Source organism: Coptis chinensis, chromosome 7, assembly GCF_015680905.1.
Source record: "Coptis chinensis isolate HL-2020 chromosome 7, ASM1568090v1, whole genome shotgun sequence".
Lineage (NCBI taxonomy): Eukaryota > Viridiplantae > Streptophyta > Magnoliopsida > Ranunculales > Ranunculaceae > Coptis > Coptis chinensis.
Genome location: NC_141462.1, coordinates 16,738,746 through 16,759,379, shown reverse-complemented (window position 1 = coordinate 16,759,379; position 20,634 = coordinate 16,738,746). Strand labels below are relative to the sequence as shown.

The following is a 20,634-nucleotide window of genomic DNA, read 5'->3' as shown; positions in this document are numbered from 1 at the left end:
ATTATTGTAAACTTTCAGTGTCAACATACTAATACTTGTGGAACTGAATATATAAAATATGCTAGTGTGTGACCAGACAAGAAACGGAAGCACACCGCGGATGCTGCAAGAGGTAGGAAGAAGAACAAGCACCTTTGTTATGACCACCGCAATCCAAGAGTGGGCTCCACTCCTACGACATGTTTTGCACCGATTCATTGATTCAACAATTCAATTTATTGAATATTTTTCTTTTTTATTTTTTCTTCTTATGTTGGATGTCGATGAACTTTCATTTTTTTTTTCTTGTTTGGATTTTACATTTTGATGTTATATAGACACATTTGGTAAAACTATATTTACAGTCACTGAATTTTTATAGACGTTTTTGACATTTGAGTTCTAACCAGGTAACGCGGGTTATGAAAATATGAATTGGCATATGCAAATATAAAGTTACATATGTGAATACAAATTTACATATGCAAATATAAAATTTCATAGATTTTTTCTGACATCTGACAGGTGACACAGGTTATGTAAATATGAATACAAATATGAAAATATTAATTTCTATATGTAAATATGAATTTACATGTACACATTGATTTTCACATACGTTTTTTTCCTATCATCTGACTGGTGACACATGCTATGAAATGTAAATTTACATATGCAAATATGAATTCTAATAAACTGTTTTCTGGCATAGCTATGAAAATTTGACAAACTAATCAGGCTCATTTCTTGCATTACATCCAAAATTTAAAGATAGTATCCAAAAGTTTCATCCGGAATTCAAAGACAAACTGACATTACATGAAAGATCAAAGATTTACGTCCATAATTCAAACAAAATTAGTATCCCAAAGTGATCCACCAATAAAATGTAACACATCATTTCATGATCTTCTTTCTTTGGTATGTTACAGCTACGTCAGATGGAGCTAAGGGCTTATTTCTAATCTTGAACTTATGCTTCTCCTTGCACCAACTGCCTAACAATTTTCTAACTTTTTTTTTATCCACCTTTCCTTCAACAAAAACTATAAAAAAAAAAAAGTTGCCAAAAGGAGTTTCTTTCATCTTGGCAATATGAACATCTCTAATTCTTCCTTTGAACTCTTAGAAAAGTGCTAGCATAGACAAAGCAGAAGAACGAAACACCTTGGTAGAACTAGTAGGTTTTACCTCCTGTTGCAATAAGGGGTTGTAATAAATAACTCGATCTATTAAACTAACATTTCAAAATTTACTTTCACATATGAAAATACAAATTTACACAACAAATAAAGCTATGCAAGTAAACTTTTACATACGAAAATAGAAACCAAAACAGTACTGATGAATACATACATATGCAAATATGAATTTTGATAGCATTCTTGTTCTGACTTGTTACATCTGCTAGGCTATGTTAATACCAATTTACATATGCGGATAACAATTATTGCCAGATATGTGACTTCTAGTGACTTTACTCCTGATGCCTCACTACTAACCTTCTTCTTTCTTTCTTTCTTAGAATTCGAACATTGCATCCTTTTAGCTTGTTTCTCTCCTTCGACCATTTCATCAACGTTGTCAAGCGAAGCTTGAAATAGTTTTAGATTTTTTCTTCATTTTTTTGGGTTTTGTTAATTTCGAGTTTTAGATCTGAAAACCTGGGTTGGAATGGTTGGAATGATTATTAATTTTGAGTTTCAGATTTGAAAGAGTTTCAGATTTGAGTTTCAATTTTGCAAGAAGAGAGGATGCAGCGAGAAGAAAGAGAGAAGAGAAATTTGAGATCTAGGTTTTTATGTGTGGGGGTATTTTAGTCAGTTCGGGTGTTTTAGAAAAAGAGGGGGTTTTTATGGATTAGTACGTAGTGAGGGGTTTTTTTATGCAGGATGTGTATGAACCAGGGAGATTAAACCTAAAATCTACTAAGATATCTGGTTGTTATTGCCTAACTTTTTTTTTTGGTTTGTAAACACACAAGATATATATATATACCAAGTGATAAGGAGAGATCAATCTCTCTTTCAAATGGAGCGCATTTTAGTAAGAGCAAGTCCAATGGAGGGCTATATGGGCTGCTAAAAGCAAATATAACACCCCAACCACAAAAATGTCATTCCAATGGGGCTGCTAAAAGGGTCTTAAATTTGGAAGGAGTCAAAAACCCAGCCAAAGTTAAGACCTTTGCTAGCAGCTGCTATAATAAGTTCGGGAGATAGATGACATAGTTTCTGCCATCCGTGTGTTAAATTTCGTTGGACGGCAGAAAATGTGCCGTCCGTCCAAAAAAATTTCAAAAAATAATGGACGGACGACGACAGAAACTATGCCGTCCGTATCATTTAGCACTTCAAAATAGAAAATGCGATTGGATTGGTTTTTTGATTTTGGGGAGCCAAATTTGGCTGGGCAAGCTAAAAGGCCTATGTGACACTTTTAGCAGCCCAATTTAACAGCTCTCCATTGGACTTGCTCTAAGGGCCGTTAGATAGAGTGTGCACATCTCAAGAATGCTAAGTCAGCAAAGGCAGGAAAATAAAACACAAAAAAAAAAAAGATTTCAACAAAAGATTCCGTCATCTTCTTCTCTATGTTTTTCAATCTCTTACAGTCTTACTCCACTCTTCCCTCTATATTTCCTTTTTCATTTGAACAATCAAAATGACAACCACTTCCCTCCATATTTCTTGTTACATATATACCCTAATAAAAATGTTTAATTAACTCCACCTTACTAATTACTTTTGAAATTTGCACTTGTCAAGTTCTTTTGGTGTGAAGCTTTTAAGAGTGCTTCAACTATCCGTCCATCATTAAGAAGTGCAAGAAATTAAGTAGTAATAAATAAGCAATCCCCCCAAAAATATTCTCATTGTATATTGTATATAAGCTTTTCAATTCGAGCTTTTTGCAAACTCCCATTTAATTTATGTTTTGGGTCTTGGTTGCTAAATGAATAAGAACCAATTCAGCATTAGATTTTTATGAAAGAAAATATTAAAAGAAAGAATGAGGAAGAAGATGAGGGTATTCGAAGTTCATTTTGCTTTCTATCTTGTCTGTGGGCCACGAAACAGTTCCAACTTAGTGGGACTCTTTTAGGGATATGTAGTTTCCTATATAACGACTATTTGGCTAGATCTCTCCTTATCATGACTCATATATATATATATCAAAATAGAGAATTTATGACAGGCATGATGCCCCACAATAGGACGGCTCCTAACTGTTTAAACATAAACCACGACTAATTTCTTGTATTAGACAGCTGTTACCAGTCGGGTCATATTCGTCGGTCTTTGTCTGCCTACTTCTTCCTTTTAATTCCCATTGTCGAGACTTCTGCTTTGAGCCCTGAAACCATTTCCCACCAAAAAAATTGAGAACCCATTTCCCACCAAAAAAATTGACGAATTTTGTGTTTCCCCCTCAAATTTCATAGCTTACCCAAATACTATATATTATCTCATCACACGATTTTTTTCTCACGTTTTTGCAAAGGTTCGTACTTTCTCTCTTAGGTTTTTATTTATTTCTGTTCACTAAAATTGATACTGAAAATTCGTTTTGTAAATTGGGTCACTTAATCCAGGAATTGAAGGTTTAGGGTTGAAGGGGTATACGAAATTTAATACACTCTCAATTAAATCGAGGTGATTTTCTTATGTGTTTTACTAGTTTGTTCTTTACTTTTTCAGTTTCCATTTTGTGCAAAGTATTCGTATGTTTTCAATGGCCTGATTACGTTGTATTATATCCTCATTATTTCATTAATTAATTAATAATTAGTTTGTATGTTAAAACAAGAAAAAGATAACTAAAGTTTGTAACGCCTTTTAGCTTTAAGCATTACAAACTATAATGATAACTTTTGAGCTTGTTACTATATAAATAGAACGTTACCTTCATTAATATTCGAGAGAGCGTAAAAACTTGAAGTAGCAGTCCATAGATAACAACCGAGACAATAGGATTTGGCTCCTATAGTTTTAAACAAAGTAATTCTTACGCCGCCATGTAACCTTATTTTGAAGTCTACCAAATCTATTGAAACAGGCACTTGCCTAGAATAAACTCTCTCGACAAAACATTAACCCTTCCCTCTCCCAATCATTTCTTTCCAACCGGCTCCAAAGTCATGTCCCAAGATTTAAGAGCAAGTCATTTGAGTTCAAGTACACACGGTTGGCGAATTTGCTATGGTGTGGGCTATTTCCCGGCAGCTTCAATCTTCCTTAGAGTAATAAATGCTGCATTTTTTTTGCGATAGCTTGACCTATAAGCCGAGCACTCTTGACCTCTCCCTCTCGCTCGATAACCGCACCCTTCTTGTTTTGCTCTTTTCTCCAAACAAACTTGGCTCTTTTCGCTTCTTGTGCACCAATCTGCTTGGCTTCAATTGCAGCAGTAAATTCCTTTCCAAATGTTAAATTTGTAATGGACACATCATCCAATGCTATATTGAAGTTTGCGGCTCTCTCGGTCAGTATTTTTCTTATTTCCCTCTTGATGGCTTCTCTTTGAGTAATAAGTTGATCGGTATTGTATTGTGCTACCACAAATTTCAATGTTTCATGGATTATCGAGGGTAAGACTCTCTCGTTGTAATTCTCTCCTAAAGTCTTGTAAATGGTAGGCAACTGGAAGCGGCTCGATAGTCAATATAGGTGTGTTAAGCAAATACTAATTTCAAATCGAGTAGCTTTTTTTTTTTTTTCAATGTTCAATGTTCGATAGACTCAACGCCGAGTATGTCTATCAAATAGCGTAAGTCATAACTAGGAAAGGATGTTATTTAGAAAGAAACGAGCTAGAAGCCCATTTCTCCAACGAAAAGATGTAGTTTTCGGACTCTAACGATAGATTCATAGGGGTGAAACATGCGATTATGCCTATACTAAATGAGTTTATGATCCCTTATTTCCTTCATATTCGACTAGGACTAGTGTTGCGAGGTTTCTAAGTCTGCCGCTATGGCAGCTAAAGCGCTGGTTCACTCCGATTCTAAACAAGCTCCCCCACCCCACCTAGCTAGCATTTGAGATGCATTAAAAGCCCGCTTTAGTCCTCGCTTCATGGGTAAAGATAGCACAATGGGGGTGAAACATGCGATTATGCCTATCTAAATGAAGTTTCGGTTTTGATCCCGGGCTTTCCCCTATAGTGCAGCGGAAGCAAAGCAAAGCGTAATTGGGGCATCCCGCTTCAACCTGAAACAACTACCGCAAGCATCCCCTTTCTTTGGTTCTCGCGTTAGGGGATTAACCATAGCTTGGCTTTAGCTTGCTTGAATGAGCTCGCCTTCCCTTGTAACTAAACTAGTGAAAAAGGCTCGAACAAAAGGCTTTCCTCTTACACCGGGTATCGTGGAGTCAACTTCCCGAATGAAACCTTGACTGTCGAACAGGGTGCGAAAAGGCTCTTTCAAAGGCTATTAGTTGGTTGCTAGGCTAGGGCCATATTAGATAGAGGGTGAAGCGCCATACATGACATCTTTCGTTTGCTTTCTTGCTGTAAGCCGGTAATACAATAATAGAATATGCTTTTTGCACAACTCGGGATGAGACCAGACCTACCATCATATGGATACACCGGGGATTCATATGATTTCGCACTTAAATCCCCAAATTCAACATCACAACATTCACGAAATTAAGCTACACTCGATATCCAGCAAACAAAAAATAAAGGGAGAATCCATTCTTTTCTTTTCCCAGCCGTACTACGACTTGCCAACAAAGAATCCTCATATAGGTATTCCTTCACTCGGTAGCCACTGGCATCACGCTATGCAAAAAGGCCCAACAACGATCCTTTCGAAAAGGAGGAAGAAGTCTTGAGTGAGAAAACATACCCGGGGGATTAGTGTCTTTCTTCTGTTTTGCCGATACCCGGGGGATTAGTATCTTTCTTCTGTTTTGCCGCTTCGGGGGTTTACGTGTTATTCACTTTTTGCTTGTTCTTCACTAACAAGTTTGTGATGTTTTTATTTAATAGGTTCTTCTCCTGTTGGATTTTTTTTTCAAGTAAAGGCTGAATTTTTCTCACTGCTTCTCCAAGACAAGGTATAAAATAGTTTAACTATATTTATTCTTTGTTTCTAAGATTTAACTTTAAAACTAGGAAGTGTTGAGCCTATCGAAAATGGCTCTGACATCCATGTTAAGTCTGGAACAATCATTGTGAAGCTTTTAAGTGGAAACGTAGGAAGTCCAACGTTGTGAAGATTTGAAACAATCCTGTCAAGCTTATGTCAGAGCCATTTTTACTGACTAGCTTTTAAGTGGCTCTGACTTAACATTTTGGAACAATCCTGTTTCAAAAGATTTAACAAATAATTGTTCTCTACCTCTTCCCCATACGTTGTGAAGATGGGCATACCAGAATTTTAAGTGGAATAGGGAAAGGAGTTGAAACCCATGTTAAGAAACTTGAAATTGAGATTAGGGACTTTCAAAAATTGATTGTTACTCGTACACTTGGGCTTAAGAAGCTTGGCATTCCTTGCAAACATAGAAAATTAATATTGAAGTACATCCACAATTAATATTAAGATGACTGCATGCCTGCAATGCTAGTGCCGGGCTGTTGTTGTTTCATGCATGATCAAGTAGTATTTGGGGCTTGATGATAGCGAAATTGTGTATCTCGTAGCTTTTGCACAAAGTGAATTTGGCTTGAAAATTCTAGCTTACTGAGCATCATGAAGCTGCTTACAATATTCTAGCTTTAATTAGGTTGTTCTCTCTATCATATTTTTTTGTGTGATAAGTAGTGTTTGATTGTGAAGAGGTAAATTTAGCTAACATACTTGCGTGGTTCGTATAATTTTAATCATCTTCCTGCAATCCATATTTATCTAGTTTCTGTTCTAACTTGCAAGATTAGTTTTTATGCATGATTGATATTATTATAGTGATCATGTGTTACTATTCTGGTTTTATTTAATACAACCAGAACTGAATGTCATGTACCCTGCAGGGAAAACAAAACAAAAAACAAAAAAAAATAATAAAAGATTGGAGGCTAGAACTTAATATTCTATACGAAAAATGAACTATACATTCTAGTTTCCGTAGAAACAAATATATTTGTTCCTAAAGAAATTTGTTCTCCTACTCCGCAATAGACATGTTATCCATGAGGGGAAATCTTTAAGAAAAGTGTATGTCCAATGATTCGTGAAGTTGTAAACCTACTTTTGTTATCCGTTTTTTCGTTTATGTTATCTCAGATATATGGGGTTTTGCTTGTTTTTTTTATTTGAAATTTCAAAGCTTGAAACTTTTATTTTTGTTATGGGGTTTGCTTGTTTTTCTTATTTGAGTTTTCAAAGATTGAAACTTTTATTTTTAGTTTTCAGTTTAACAAGTTTGTGTTGTTTTGATTTAATAGGTTCTTCTTCAGTTGGAATTTTCTTCAAGGAAAGGTTGAATTTTTCTCACTGCTTCTCCAAGACAGGGTATAAAATGGTTTAACTTTCTTTATCATTTGTTTGTCATTTGTTGTGTTTCTCTTGTTATTTTATGTTATTATGTCGTTGGTATTGTTATTTTTATCCGATGGTATAAGTATAAGTATAGTTATGAGTTGTATTTTTTTTGTCGGTCTTTAAGAACATCAAGTGCAAGGTCGATTGAGTTAGCTATTTTTCATTGTTTGGATATTCAGCCTCTACTGATTTACAATATATATCTACAGATTTCAGTTTGAGTTGGACTAGTTTATTTCAAACTTTATATTTTCAAATAACCTGATTTCTTGTTTGTAAATAATATGACTTCTTTGGCATTAATTGGTCTTGACCATAGAGAATAAGGAAGTTACTATTAACATGAAATCATCAAGTGTCCTATATATATATATATATATATATATATATATATATATATTTTTTTTTTTTTTCCATTGTTACTGTAATTGTTCCAATCTTGAGCAAACCATTTAGACTTGGTAGGTGGGTTGTTGGGGTGCTAAGTATGTTAGGAGGCAGAAAGGAATTTGAGTACCACTTTCCATGATATATATACCTTTTCTAGGCAATTATACTAATATTATATATGTTGATGTATTTATCTAGAAAATGTCTTCAATGCTTCCAAGCAAGAACTGGATGAAAGCACCGACTTCGTCTACTGAATACCTTCGAGGTGTTAAATCATTCATCCAGTTTACACAAGAGAAATTAGGAAAGGAACTTGACTGGTATTGTTGTCCTTGTGCTAAGTGTCGTAATTTAGGGGGGAAGTCAACAGTAAAAGATATTGTTGAGCATCTTATCTGTGATGGTATAGACGAGACATATACATCATGGAGAGTCATCTTCCAGAAGTAGTAACTATGTTGAAGTTCCCACTAGTTCTTCTACTAGGGGTCTTGAAAATATGTTGCCAAGGATGGAAGAGATGGTCAATGACACATTTGGATCTAAGTCATCCCGTTGACTTAGATGCATGTCTTAACGAAGTTGATGATGGAGATGATGATGGAGATTCACCCAATGCCATACCGCAGGATGTTCAATACAACAAGTTGATGGAGGATGCTTTAAAAGCAATATATCCATCATGTCGGGGTGAAGATTCGAAATTATCGACGACGATTGAGTTGTTGAGCATGAAGGCTAGACACAAGTGGTCTAATAGTAGCTTCACAAAGTTGTTGCAATTCCTTAAAAAACTTTACCAGAAGAGAGTACACTACCTGAGAAGACCTATGCTGCTAAGAACTTGATCAAACCTCTTCGCATGAAGTGCGAAATTATTGATGCATGCCCAAATGATTGTATTATATATTGGGGTGACAAATATAAGGATTTGATTAGTTGTCCCACTTGTGGTGAAAACAGATGGCAACCGGTGAACCCGTTAAAACCGAATGCTAAGATTAAATCATGGAAGAAGCTTAGGTATTTTCCTTTGGCTGAGAGATTGCAAAAGATGTATAGCATACCATGGATTGCAGAGAATATGAAATGGCATGCAAATGCAGTTTCTGACCAACGCTATATGCGTCATCCTGTTGATTCTTCCATGTGGAACTCAATTAATCTTAAATGGCTTGAGTTTGCTGCTGTAATAATATGGAACTTTCTCAAGGACATTTCGGTAATATCGCCATGGCAGGTAATTTATATGGTGTAATTATTAGTATTTACTTGTTTAATTTATTTGGTTAGTTACACAAATATTTTAGGCTGTATTACTGTTCGTTTTATGTACCACCTGTTACGTTAGTGGGCCTATTCAACTGTATTGGGCCTTTTCTATTGTTTTGGTCTTTTGGGCCCGTTATTTATATTGGGCCCTTTATGAAATTATGTTATTGGGCTTGCTTTTGTCTTCTGGGCCATTTTTATTGTATTGTGTTTTTTGGGCTTGATGTATATGGGCTTGGCCACAAGAAAAGAGGGGGGAAAGTCCAGGAGGAGGAGGTCGGCGAAAAGAGAAAGAAAAAGGGGTTTAACCTTCTAAAAAAAAGGGGGAGGGGAATCACATGGAGGGAGATCCCTTCGGATGTATGCTGTAGTCGGTTTTTGAACCTTCTTCTTTACATTATTCACTCCATACCTTAAAACACCTTGTGGTCCATTATAAAGCCCGGAACCATCAACACCAGGTGGCTGTTTCTCCAAAGTTTAATTTGGTTGTTGAGCTTTCATCTTGTTTTCTCTTCCAAGATGAACGACCCCAAGTATGCTTACCCTTACCCTGCTCAAGGTTATTATCAAGGACCTCCTGTGATGGTACCTCCTCAATATGCAGCTCCACCACCAAGAAGACAACCGGGGTTTCTTGAGGGTTGCCCTGCAGCTTTGTGCTGCTGCTGTCTCCTAGCTGAGTGCTGTGGAGATCCCTCCATTATTTTCGTGGGCTGATCTTACAATCTTTGATATAGAAAAGAAAAAGGAGGTCGGCAGAGAAGAGAGTTGGAGAGGTCGGCAGGAAAAAGAGGGGGGGAGAGAAGGAGACGTCCAGGAGAGAAAAAGAAAGAGAGAGAGAGAGAAGAGAAAAGAATAAGAAAGGGAGAAGAAAGAGATGGAGGCCAAGGATTTACAGACGCGTCGCGGGGTTTCGGTTTCGGATTTTGAGTAGGGATGGTGGCGCGTGGTGTTTGTGAACGCGGGACTTGGTTTGTGACTTCCGATCTGGAGGCTTTGGTCTTGATGCGAACACGCGACAGTTTTCGAGGCTCAGCTCAGATGGAAGCTTTGGTGGTTTAAAAGGCGTCAGGTAAGTAAACTTTAATATTGTATATTGTATACATTAAATTGCATGTATACCTTTAATTACAGTTTTTATTCTTGATTTAATGCGATTTATTTATATACAATTAATTAGTTATGTACAATTATATTGATTAAATGTTTTCATTATGTACAGTGGGTTGTTATAATGATAGTGTTAATTAATTTTATATTAACAACGTATAACGTGCTGTGTTGATTCTGAGTTAGCATTAAACCCGGCTGTTCGGTACTATTGTAACGTTTTTATAAGAAAACGTTATTGGCATGTTCGTTTTAGTTTATGATGCAGAAACCATAAATAGTTATAGCGGTTTCAATTGGTGATTTGGTTACGGTAGAACCGTTGATAGATGTCAGTATAGAGGCAAGAATAGAACAAAGGGTAGAGAACCCATGTCGCTTTCCTTATCGGAATGACTTAATCCATTCCTATAGATCTTTACATCTCAATATAGTGGAGAACTACGATTGGCTTGATCCCTAAGCGGGTACGTAGGCAACCACCCGGCTCAGCCGCTTTCATAGGAAAACCCCTACCCCTTTGAAGAACCGGATGTTTTTATATTCTTTTACCGTTGTTTAGTTTGGGCATGAAAAATATATAAGTGTGCGTGTTATGCATCGAAAGATTGATTTATCTTGAAGGCTAATGCTTTTCTTGAGTTTATGTTAATCGAGGCACTTACGATGATTTTATAAGCAAACGGTAAGTTTTAGTAAGCAGCTAAAGGTACGTGTCAACCTTGTCTTTTGTATTCAATTTCATTTCAAGTTGATTATTATATATTGACTTCGTATCTAATGTTGATCGTCGGAGTGTAAACGGACAGGGACGAACAGGTCCCTCCATATCGAGATCTATAAGCTGAATACATACTAAAGAATCAAGGCGAAACCTTAAAAGGAGCGTTTTGGAATCATATGGGTTGTTAAGTGACCTTAATATTTGTTACAAGTAGTGGCTTCCTATTTCTGTATATTATATTGATTCCTTTTCGTTGTACATAAATTATTGCAGCTTGTTTTGCATGACTTTAATTTATATATGATGTCATGGAGGGTTGTGCATATATGTGAAAGACCGATCTGGGGTATGAGATTGGTTTCGGGGCGCTGCAGCTACTTGATTTAACTGGCATTTGTCGAGATGGTTAAGTAGCCGGTGCCACGAATCAATATCTTTAGTAGTTGGGTTTACGGTTGAGGTTTTAATATGATATATGAAAGTGTTTTATTTGATTTTCAGGTTATGACAGGTTTTAGGTATATGAAATGTTGAAAATACAGAGGAAACTCTGCCGGTTTTTTTGTAGAAAAAAATATATGATGGTTTATCGTTGATTTTAAATTAGTATATTGAATGTGGTCTTTTAACGCTTCGTAATATTTATTTAAGATTTTGGGGCGTTACAGCTGCGGAACCACGTAATGTTAGATTAGGGATTGCAACAAATAGATTTAATCCATTTGGGAACAAAAACAGCATTTATAGTTGTTGGCCTGTTATGATTACTCCATACAATCTGCCTCCATCATTGTGCATGCAGAAAGAGTTTACTATGTTGACACTTCTAATTCCTGGTCCAAGTAGCCCAGGGGATAGCATCGACGTCTTCTTGCAGCCTTTAATCGAAGAGCTAAGGAGTTGAATCATATGACTCCCATGCTAAAGAGACATTCATTATGAAGGCAATTTGCTTGTGAGCGATACACGATTTTCCTGCGTTTCACCATCTTTCTGGACGTAAAACGGCGGGAAGGTATGCATGTCCTATTTGTAGTGAAGATACAGATTCTACTTGGCTGAAGCATGGAAAAAAGTTTGCTTATATGGGTCATCGAAAGTTCCTAGCAGACCCGAATCATCGCTTTAGAGTCCAGAAGTCACAATTTAATGGAAAAGAAGAACATGGTAAGCGTCCTATTCGTTTAAAGGGTTCTCAAGTAAAAATTAAAATGAGCCAAATTCAGAACAAGTTTGGCAAGGTGTCGGATACACCAGAAGGAAGGAAGAAGAAGAGAAAAAGGACTAAAGAACTAGAAAATTCAGCATTTTCAAAGGATTATATCTTCTTTACATTGCCATATTGGGAGGTATTTTTAACATTTGTGTAGTAGTATATCATGTAATTTTATGTATACATATCCATATATTCACTTATATGTTTAATTCCTATAGCATCTGCCTATTTGCCCACAATCTAGATGTCATGCACGTGGAAAAAAATGTTGCGGAGAATCTGTTTGCAACAATCATGGGTACAGGTAAGAGTAAGGATGGAATCGAAACCCGCCTGGACCTTAAAGCTAGGAAGATAAAGAAACACTTGTGGCCGGTAATGAAGAATGACAAGTGGTCTTATCCAATAGGTGCTTTTTCTCTTTCACGTGCAGAGAGAGTTTTTCTTTGTAGAACTTTGCACCAATTGAAGGTTCCTGTTGGATATAGTGGAAATTGAAAACATAATGTGGACTTGGAGGATTTTCAGCTCAAGAACCTAAAATCCCATGACTATCACATCCTTTTACAACATTTATTACCCGTGTTATTGATGCATCTATTCAAAAAACACAAGCCATTGCGTGAAGCTATTCGCCAGTTGTCTTTATTCTTTAACGTCCTATGCTCCAAAGTCATTTGTCGTATAACCTTTCGAACATGAGAAAAAACGTTTGTGGAAACTTTGTGTGTCTTTGAAAAATACTTCCCGCCTTCATTTTTTGTTTCAATGATACACCTTGTTGTGCACTTAGCGGAAGAGGCACAAATTTGCGGACCTGTTAGATATAGGTGGATGTATCCTTTTGAGAGGTGAGTAAAGTTCTTTCTACATATCTTTCTTGTGATTAGTATGTAGTCATTTTGTATTAATTAATGGCACATGCACAGGATGATGAAAACTTATAAAAAGTATGTGACCAATCAGAATTTTGTCGAGGGTTGCATCCAAGAGCAATACCTCGTGGAAGAGGCGATTATGTACTGTATGGAGTACATTCATGATGGCAACTTGGGAAGCCATAAGAATGGGAGAAGGGTGATCATGAATGAGGATATTGAAAGTGCACACCCTATGGATAAAAAGGGAAAGCAATATGTTCTTCCAAATATAGAGTATCAACAAGTTCGCAAGTGGGTTTTGATGCATTCTTCGGAAAATGCCGAGTGGGAAGAGTAAGTCGTGCATTTACCATTGTTTTGGTAGTCAATACTTGAGTTATGTGTGTCAACTGCCCTGAATTTTTATTATTTTCACAGGAAGTACCAAGTATACCTCCAAAGTCAGAAATCAAGGGGTAAAAATCGTAGGGGCAGTCAAGCAAAAGAGTTGGACTACATTCCTTGGTTAAGACTACAACTACAAAATGAAAAAGTATCTCCTTTCAAGAGGATTGTTGATGGTCCATCTTTTACAGCGGTGTCATATAATAGATACACAGCGAATGGGTATGCTTTTTATACATCGGATTCCGAATCAACGACCACAACACAGAATAGTGGGGTTTCCATGAAAGCTGTGACTAGTTTTAGGGCAAGCGCCAAGGATAGGAACCTTGTTGATGACGAAGTCAGTTACTATGGAGTTGTCAAAAGAATTCTTGAACTTGATTATGTAGAATTTAAACAAACTATGTTCTACTGTGATTGGGTGCGCATTGAGGATAAAACAAATGGTTGCACAGTTGATCCTGATACGAACTTGGTATTTGTAAATCTTGGGAGGTTCATGAGGAATACAAGTGAGGTTGACAAGCCCTTTATTCTCGCTTCTGAAGCTAAACAAGTCTTTTATTGCCGGGATTTGAGTAGAGATAATTGGCATGTTGTCTTGGATGCTCCAAAGAGGTTGAGTCAAGAGATAGATGCTTATGAAGACCCATTGGTCTTCGAGGCCAGAACAAGTGCTAATGATTCTTCAACTCTATTTGAGGACGTTCTAGAAGTTGCAGAAGACTGGATTTAATCTTAATGAATAATCTTTTTTTTTTTTTTTTTTATGTTGATGAATAATCTTAATTAAGGACATTCTTAGGAAACTTATCAATGAATAATCTTTTTTTTGTATGGTTGATATTTCTGGGAAAGCTTTTTTGAATTGGGTATCTTTTGTTTCTGTTCATCTTTTCCAATTCTCAACATGGTACATGTGAGTTAAACAGTATGGCTTGAACATCTTGGGTGTTCTCTGTCTAGTGGGTTTTTCTGTTTTTAGTTTTTTCTTCGAATGGTGCAACATATGATACATGCTACATCTATTCCATATTTTGTTTAATTTCATTGCCTTAGATTTTAACCATTTTGTTGAACTTTATATTTAGGTAAAAATAAGTCATGTCGGAAGCATCCGGCAAGTGGATTTGAAGCAAATGAATCAAGAAGCAAGTGAGAGCGTCGACAAAACCAAAAGGTAAAGTAACATTTTTATTTGATTATTAATTTTTATTTAATAACGTAAGTTGGCTGGGAAAGTGTTAAACCTATAAAAATGACCCATGTAGTCACCCCCTTAGTGATTTCATACGGTTTGATAGTGGTCATCTTGGTTGGGACTTTGGTATCCACAATGCCATGGCATATAGGGATATTGTGAGTCTTGCAGCCCTTTTACACAGTTTGTACACTATCCCAGATGGGAGACCATGCAGAGATTACTGACTTTGGAATATTGGAAAGGATGAAAAATTCAGTTCAAAATCTTTCTATTTCACTCTCTACTCCTGTCTTCCTATGCTAATTTCTTAACTAATTTCCCTAGCACTTTGATTTGGAAGTCAAAGATTCCTTGCCGAGTGTCTTTATTTATGTGGTGTGCTACACAAAATAAAATCCTAACCATAGACAACCTTATCAAAAGAAAGAAAATCATTGTAAACTTGTCCCTTGTGTTTGTTTGATGAGTGAGTTGGTTAGCCATACCCTCATCCATTGTTCTTACTCTTGGGAGGTGTGTCATTTCCTTCCACAATCACGGGTGGTTTGGGCTGTTCCCCGCTCTGTGAAGGATATATTGGAGTCCTGGGTCTTGAGGTTCATTCTCGTATAGGATATTACTCATCATGTGCCATCATGCTTTATAAGCAAAGCCCAAGGTAAAGGATACTAACCTAAAAATAAATTAATGAGTGACCGAGGGGTGCCAACCTATTTGGGATGTCTTAGGTCTGTACTTTCCTTTTTTTTTTTTTTAAAAAAAAAATCAGTAAAATGCATTGTTGATCGAAAGCAGAGACATTAGGGGTGCTTGTTCCTTGTATTGGCTTGTTGCTAATCGCTTTCCCCACTTCCATGGAACTCATACACGGTTCTTTTCTTATATGTTATGTATTGATTTTCAAATTGCTTGCCACTTGACCAAACCATGCTGCTGATTCTGATCCTTTATTCAACTCTTTCTGTACAATCTGGCCCCTTTGTTATTGAGTCAACATTCACTATTACTTTAGAAGTATAAACTAAAAAGAGAAGACAATTTTACAAGATTGTTAATCAGTGATAGTAATGCTGAAGCATAGCTTCTGACATCATCATGATGTCAGCCTTACTAGACAAGAGTTCTATTTTAGATGTTATGCTATTTATTTTTTTGGATCGGTAAAGCATAATTTTATTAATATATCTAAAGAAAGATACAATAGGATGAGTTATCTTAGGTACCTATACCTGTGATATTTGGACTGTTAACATGCAAGTATAACTTACCTAGAGAGTTTAATTTTGACCTATATGTACCTAATCTGCTTGTGGTCATGTGAGTGCGAAATGAAATGGTATATGATTTTTGTATTTATTGATCTGCGAACGCAACTTAGAGTCTTTGAGCATAAAAGAAAAGTCAAATTTTATTTTTCTCCTTTTCTTTTATACCTTTTGGTATATCATGGGAAGACTACTTTCTTTTGAGGACTTGTGGAGACAAGAAAATGGTTTAACTAGAAGGCTGGGGGAATGTGGGTACCCTTATATTCATGATTTATATTTTACGGTGGGAACTAGGAACTATTTTTTGCCAAGCCAAAGCAAGAACAGATCTAGCTAATGAAAAGTGATATGGTGTTGTCTATGTAACTTCAGTTTTAAGATGGTTCCTGAGGATTTTTTTACTCAAGTATTTTAGATTCCTTTGATTAGTATAATCGACTTAGGACTTTTCTAGAAATTTTGTTGTTTTCACGAGAGCTGTAGCTGCCTCATTCACTGTTTTGTTCTTGGTGATCAATGGTTAAATATGGACTGGAGTGCAGGTTAGATACGTGAAACATGGCACCAGATTTTAGAAACTTGTTAATATATTAAGCAAGAGTCTTAAGGGAGGCGCGTTGATAGGTACTAATATTTTTTCAGTAGTTCAAGTTAATTAGATCTTATTCTTTTTCATATTCTTGTTAATTAGGTCATTTGATCTTTTATCCACAGATCATTTGAAAAATAGATCACAATAAATTGATTTTGTCTATTGTCATTTTTCTAGTAGTGAAGCTTTTCTGCGTCTTATTTGTACTTAATCGGTTGCTAATTAATCCACTTAGGTCCAAGATTCCAAGTGGAGTTTACTGATGATGGACAAGCTACTGGAAAATATCGAGCAAAGTATGCCACTATAGTCGGGCAGGTGGCTAGGACACACTACCCACCTATGTACAAGGATCAAGGCAGGTTCCGTGATTTAACAAAGGATGCTTTGTGGAAGAAAGTATTGGTAAGTGCAAGTCACTCCACCTGATTTTATTTCAGTAAACATTTTAATTTGTATTGTATCCAAATTTGTTTACTAATGAGTTTGACATGTCTAATTTACAGGTTGAAATTGATCTTCCACTCATCCGAAAAGAATGCACTCTTCGTAAGCTTAATACAGCTTGGAAGCAGAAAAAATATGAACTTCGTCAGGTGTATGATAAATTTCCGACAGATGCAGAGCGAAAAAGAAATGTTCCTAGCAAGGTGAAAAAGGAAGAATGGGAGGTATTCGTTGACATGTGCTCAACAGAAGAAGATAAAACCAAGCGATTCAATGGAAAGTTAGCAAGGGAACAAATGAAGAACCCACATACAACTGGTAGAATGGGAGCAGTTCCAGTTATTGGCAGGTTGGGTAAACATCTATTTAATGCCATAAAATTATCGTATGCACTCAACTATTATTAGTCTTTATCTACATATTTGTTTAATATGTTACGAAAAAAAAAAGCCCAACCGGTGAGGTTTCAAGGACGAAGGATATGTGGCCATCCATACGAGGAGAGATGGGAGTTGCATCAATTTTGAACGAAGCAATCTCTTGTAAGAGACAACGAGACATTTATTTAGTAATTGCTTATGTTTGTATGACCGGTATTACGCATTTTAAGAAATGGTGACTTTGATATCTTTTGTAGGAGGAAATTGACAGACTTGTTAGCAATGAGCCTGATATAGTGGAAAGGGATCTAGACAATGATCCCGTTGCTTTGGTGTGATGCTTCTTCCCATCTTGTTTTATTTTTTCTAGTGGGTTTTCTTCAAAGCTCTACCTAAACTTTTGTTTGCTTAGTAGGTTATTGGTCGTGAAGGAAGAGGGCGTGTTCGTGGTCTAGGTAGTGGTGTCACTAAGACTGTTTACCATGCTTCATCTCCTTATAAGGAGATTGCTCAAAGAGAGAAGAGAGCGCGTGAAAACAGTGAGTCAGGTTATGAGGCGATCATGGCGAGACTTGATGAAGCAGACAAGGCTCGCGAAGATACTTGAGGATGAAGTTGCAGACCTTAGCGACAATCTTTCGGGCTTGGAAATGCATCTCGTAATAATTTAGATAAAAGGTCTATAGCACTTCTCTTTTCTTGTAGTTCTGTAGCTTGGTAAAAATCCTAAAACTAACCGACTTCAAACAACTGCGATGGGGGAAGACCTGCAAGATGTTTATGTATGAATCTAGTATCGAAAAACAGTAATAAGAAAGGAAGTAAAACTTATCACTGAGGATTGTGCTCGGCACAATTTCCTTAAGACGAAAAACGCCGCCGGTATGGTAGCTGCCAGCCTCAAGCGTACGTCTCCCCCGTGATACAAATGATGGATGAGCGTGTCACCAGCCAATGACCAGCTCTGCAGGAACTCTCAGCATACTCCAGACCATTTTTAATTAGAGGAAAATAATGTTGTGTTTTCGTATTTTCTAAAACAGGAGAGACCTTAGTTTTATAGATCTGAAAAAACGCAACTTCAGGCTATTGCCTTTATTGTTTGACTCGAATCAAGGAAAGAATCAGTTTTGGAAAGAAGACCAAAAACGCGCAAAAACAAGCCCAAGACTGCCCACGCTGAAGCCCAATTGGGTGGATTTGCACCCCTCGACGTGTGTGGGCACACACGCCAAGCACTAAGGTTTTCTCGAGCTCCCACCTCCCGAGCCCCCAAACCAAGGAGGCCTTGTGTGCCAGCGAGCACCTCCTTATATCTCTACACTATCCCTCCATAAGGACACAACCAATATAAACTTAAGAGTCTTAAGTTTAGTAACCAATGTGGGACTAAAGCCCCCCATATTAGAGTGTAGTAGATACAAAAGGTCATGGGTTCAAACCCATGAGGACACAAATTCATTCACATTTCCAACAATCCCCCACATGAATGGAATTATTAAGAAACGTAAGAAAAGAAAAAAACAAAACAAGAATGTCCGAGTATGAAGAAGTTATGAATGGGTCAAGGTGTCATAATGACTTGAACCTTCGCTTGTTTTGTCTGTCGGGATTACTAGTTGACCCGGTGACCTTAGTCTTGAACCGCTCAACCTATATGTAAGCCTAGTCAACAGGTAACACACATAACTTCAAAAATCATCATAGAGTTCCCTCGGTTGTGCTCAGATAGCCATGAGCTTCCTGTGTTTCATGAGTGCTCTAGAGAACAAGCCTATAAGTTCTCATAGGAAGCGGCTTTTTTACTTCCTCACTCATATAGGTGCCTCTATCGAGGAAATCTTTACACCCCAATGGAAAAACCAAATATAGAAAGCATTAAGAGTATTCACTCATCCTTTAAATGATACAGAAGGTACTACTACATCATAGGGATGGGTACAGAGTTTTCACTCTAGGTGTAGTACCCCCACAAATCACGCAGATAACTTGTTTCCCCATTGAACCTTGATCCTGGGATCTCCATTCACCAAGGTTGGGTGTCAGTTATCGGTGATTTAATTAAATAGGCAATTAGTCTTTAATAGACTTTATCCCCATCCCCATCGATGTACTAAAAACCAGCTCTCTAGCTAGGCCTTTAGTTAAAGGATCAGCTAAATTTTCTTTTCACCTCACAAAGTCAATAGCTATGATCCCATCTCTTAACAACCAAGTCGCCTGCGACAAGTTTATGTCTTCGACGAATATGTCGAGATTTCCCATTATAGGAAGTATTTTTGGCCCTCAAGATAGCGGCTTGGCTATCCACGATGAATAGAGACAGTGGAACAGGTTTAGGCCAAAGCGGGATATCCATCAAAAATTCCCCGATCCACTCTGCTTCCTCACTAGCTTTGTCTAAAGCTATAAACTCGATTCCATAGTGGAACGGGCAATGCAAGTTTGCTTAGATGATTTCCAAGACACCGCACCCCCCGCCATAGTGAACACATAACCACTAGTGGATTTAGATTCCCGAGAATCAAGAATCCAATTGGCATCATCGTACCCTCAAGCCGCGGTTTGGATATCGCCATAATGAACACCATAATTTGAAGTATATTTCAAATATCTCAATACCCTGATAAGAGCATCCCAATGCTCATTGCGGGATTTATGGTGTATCTACTAAGTTTGCTTACTTGGCGTAGCTATGTCGGGTCTAGTCTAGTTCATAAGATACATGAGACTACCTATAACCCTAGAAAACTCTAAAGGAGATACACCTAATCCAAAGATTTTTGTCAAATGTATACTAGGATCATATGGTGTTCTCGCGGTACACAAATAATTGATTAAATCTTTTAAGCATTTTCTCTTCCACCGTGTTAGCCTTAGCCTTCATTTCCTCAAGTCTCCACATTGAGTTCAACCTTCCTCAAGTTATCCTCCTCGATCCGAAGGTTGGACGATCGATCTTCTAGTGTCATCTCTTTCTTCTTATGTTTGAGATCTGTTTTTGTACTCCTTCCACGAGGAAGGGAGTTTCTCAATGATGGAAGCAACCCGGAAGCCTTTGCAGATTTTATAACCTTCCCGCAAAATCTCATGAATAATTATTTGCAGCTCCTCCACTTGGAGAAACAACAGATTTCCCATCTTCCATCTTGAATTCCGAAACTTTCCTACAAGAAACTTCTTAGAACCCTCGCATCTTCGTCAAGATAGCATACTTCTTATCAAGTAAACTCCACAATTCAAGAGTAGCGATTACACAAGATAAACATCATACAAATCAAGG

General features: G+C 37.0%; 1 protein-coding gene and 1 pseudogene across 1 annotated transcript; one reads left to right on the top strand and one right to left on the bottom strand.

Annotated features, from left to right (window-relative positions):
* Positions 1-4,092: 4,092 nt before the first annotated feature.
* Positions 4,093-5,561, bottom strand: LOC147486290 (prohibitin-2, mitochondrial pseudogene; annotated as a pseudogene).
* Positions 5,562-12,913: 7,352 nt separating this feature from the next.
* Positions 12,914-14,572, top strand: LOC147486289 (uncharacterized). The gene is made up of 3 exons (XM_086572723.1): positions 12,914-13,043; positions 13,122-13,406; positions 13,491-14,572. Exons 1-3 carry the CDS (start codon positions 12,961-12,963, stop codon positions 14,194-14,196), a joined length of 1,074 nt encoding a protein of 357 aa, XP_086428849.1. The 5' UTR covers positions 12,914-12,960; the 3' UTR covers positions 14,197-14,572.
* Positions 14,573-20,634: the final 6,062 nt, after the last annotated feature.